The following is a 2,315-nucleotide window of genomic DNA, read 5'->3' as shown; positions in this document are numbered from 1 at the left end:
TCAAATCCACAGGATGTGGTGAGTCTGTCCTCAGGGAGGGAGTCCAGCAGGTGAGGAAGGGACTCAGTCACTCCAGAGGACAGGCTGTGGCTCCATGTGATCTCTCCCTTGTGAGTGAGGTGCTGCTGGGGAAATACAATTATCCTGGAATTAGAGTCTCCTCACCCATGTTCCCTGAGAAGAACCAGGATTCTGGTGGGGGTACTGGCCCAGTCTGTGGAGGACGACAGGTCTCCAGTAAGAAAATGGTGGAAAGAAAGGGTGATGTCTGTAATAGACCTGCCCTCGTGGTTCCCTGAAGGGCAACCACATGGACCTGCAGGAACGTGTTCCAGAAGGAAGAGAAATGGGGAGGAGCTCATGGACTCATAATAATCAGCCTCCTCTCTAAATCAAACACTAAAGAAAACCCATCCTTTGTTTGAAAGAGCTCAACTGCCACAGTGATCTGGTAAAACCCTAAATAAATATGGAAACCATAGCTGAGGGAGTCTAGCTTCCTAGGTAAAGTGAGAGGGGAAAATGGAGCCTAAGATGAGGGCTACAAATGTGTTCCTGGAAAAGAGGACAGGAACATTTATGCATGAGAGGGAGTAATAATGTGTGTCATTACAAATGTACTTCAATTCTAACTTAAGATGAAGACCTTTCTCATTTGATGATGAATATCCATTTGGATAAGCATATCAGAAGTTACTGGGAAAAGGTAAAATTAACAGTTTAGACTGAAGACAAGTTCTTTGACCATATTCAGAATACATAACAGAAAACCAAAAAAGGAAGTAAAAGTGTATAGAAATGATTAGAAAATGAAAACTACCATGTTCCCTATTTAATGGCCTTGCTTAGAAAGCATGGCATCAGAGAACCTACCTCAAGGTTCCACCAGACACCATCGCAGTCAGGCCAGCAGCAGCAGCCTCATCTTCCCCATGGCCTTCGTGCTCTCTCTACTGATGGCCCTGGTGCTGGTCAGCTACGGCCCGGGAGGATCCCTGGGCTGTGACCTGTCTCAGAACCACGTGCTGGCTGGCAGGAAGACCCTCAGGCTCCTGGGCCAAATGAGGAGGCTCTCCCCTCGCTTCTGTCTGCAGGACAGAATGGACTTCGCTTTCCCCCAGGAGATGGTGGAGGGCGGCCAGCTGCAGGAGGCCCAGGCCGTCTCTGTGCTCCACGAGGTGCTCCAGCAGACCTTCACCCTCTTCCACACAGAGCGCTCCTCTGCTGCCTGGGACACCACCCTCCTGGAGCAGCTCCGCACTGGACTCCATCAGCAGCTGGACCACCTGGATGCCTGCCTGGGGCAGGTGATGGGAGAGGAAGACTCTGCCCTGGGAAGGATGGGCCCCACGCTGGCCGTGAAGAGGTACTTCCAGGGAATCCATGTCTACCTGCAAGAGAAGGGATACAGCGACTGCGCCTGGGAAATCGTCAGACTGGAAATCATGAGATCCTTCTCTTCATCAACCAGCTTGCAAGAAAAGTTAAGAGTGATGGATGGAGACCAGAACTCACCTTGACATGACTCACTGACTAAGATGCCACATCACCCTTGTACACTCACCTGTGGTCATTTCAGAAGACTCTGATTTCTGCTTCAGCCACAGAATTTACTGGATTAGTTCAGCCAATACATTGTCAGTAGTAAGAAGACAGTAGATAGAAAATTATTCAGCTGCAGGGGTATCAGTCCATAAGCAATGACTGCCTTGGTGTTATTTATTTAGTTAATGTTTTATCTCATATTTATATTTTCATATAAAAGATGTATGTGCTTACATTGTATTAAAATTTAGAAAATATATTCCCCTTTCTATGATTCAAATTGTAATTTGTTTTATTTATTAAATACTTATCAAGCTAAACTTCTTGAGTTTTTTTATTTTAAAAAACTAAGTCCTTATTTTGTCTATATATACCTATGGCAAAATAGTATTTGTTCATTTTATAGTGTGGAACAGTTCTATGACTTTCTAGGAAATGTTTGTCAAAAGATGGAATTCTGGGAATTTTCTATAGGGTGCAGTTGTTAAGACTCTGAGTTTTCCCTCTAGGGAGGTTTGGTTGGGGAAACTAAGATCCTATAAGCTGTCAAGGGTGCTAAAAAGAAAAAAGGTAGGAAGGAGATTATGAAATTGTAGAAAATGGTTAGTCTTGATGTCATAGGCATAACTAATTTATACCTACTTCATTAAAGAATGGTTGATATAAATGTCTGAGGGAAGCAGTCTCCTCCCGCTGGAAAGCTGATGACATGCGGTGTTGATGGCCGCTCCTGACGCCTATTACTCTGTCCCCCACCTTCTCCTCAGTCC

At 45.2% G+C, this 2,315-nt stretch overlaps 1 protein-coding gene across 1 annotated transcript; it reads left to right on the top strand.

Annotated features, from left to right (window-relative positions):
- The first annotated feature begins 811 nt into the window (after positions 1–811).
- Positions 812–1,520, top strand: LOC139039536 (interferon omega-1-like). Its single transcript, XM_070480749.1, has one exon. It carries the CDS (start codon positions 855–857, stop codon positions 1,518–1,520), a length of 666 nt encoding a protein of 221 aa, XP_070336850.1. The 5' UTR covers positions 812–854.
- Positions 1,521–2,315: the final 795 nt, after the last annotated feature.

Source organism: Odocoileus virginianus, chromosome 18 (assembly GCF_023699985.2).
Source record: "Odocoileus virginianus isolate 20LAN1187 ecotype Illinois chromosome 18, Ovbor_1.2, whole genome shotgun sequence".
In the NCBI taxonomy this organism is placed as follows: Eukaryota; Metazoa; Chordata; class Mammalia; order Artiodactyla; family Cervidae; genus Odocoileus; species Odocoileus virginianus.
Note: the sequence above shows the minus strand (reverse complement) of the source record. Positions and strands in the feature narration are given on the sequence as shown.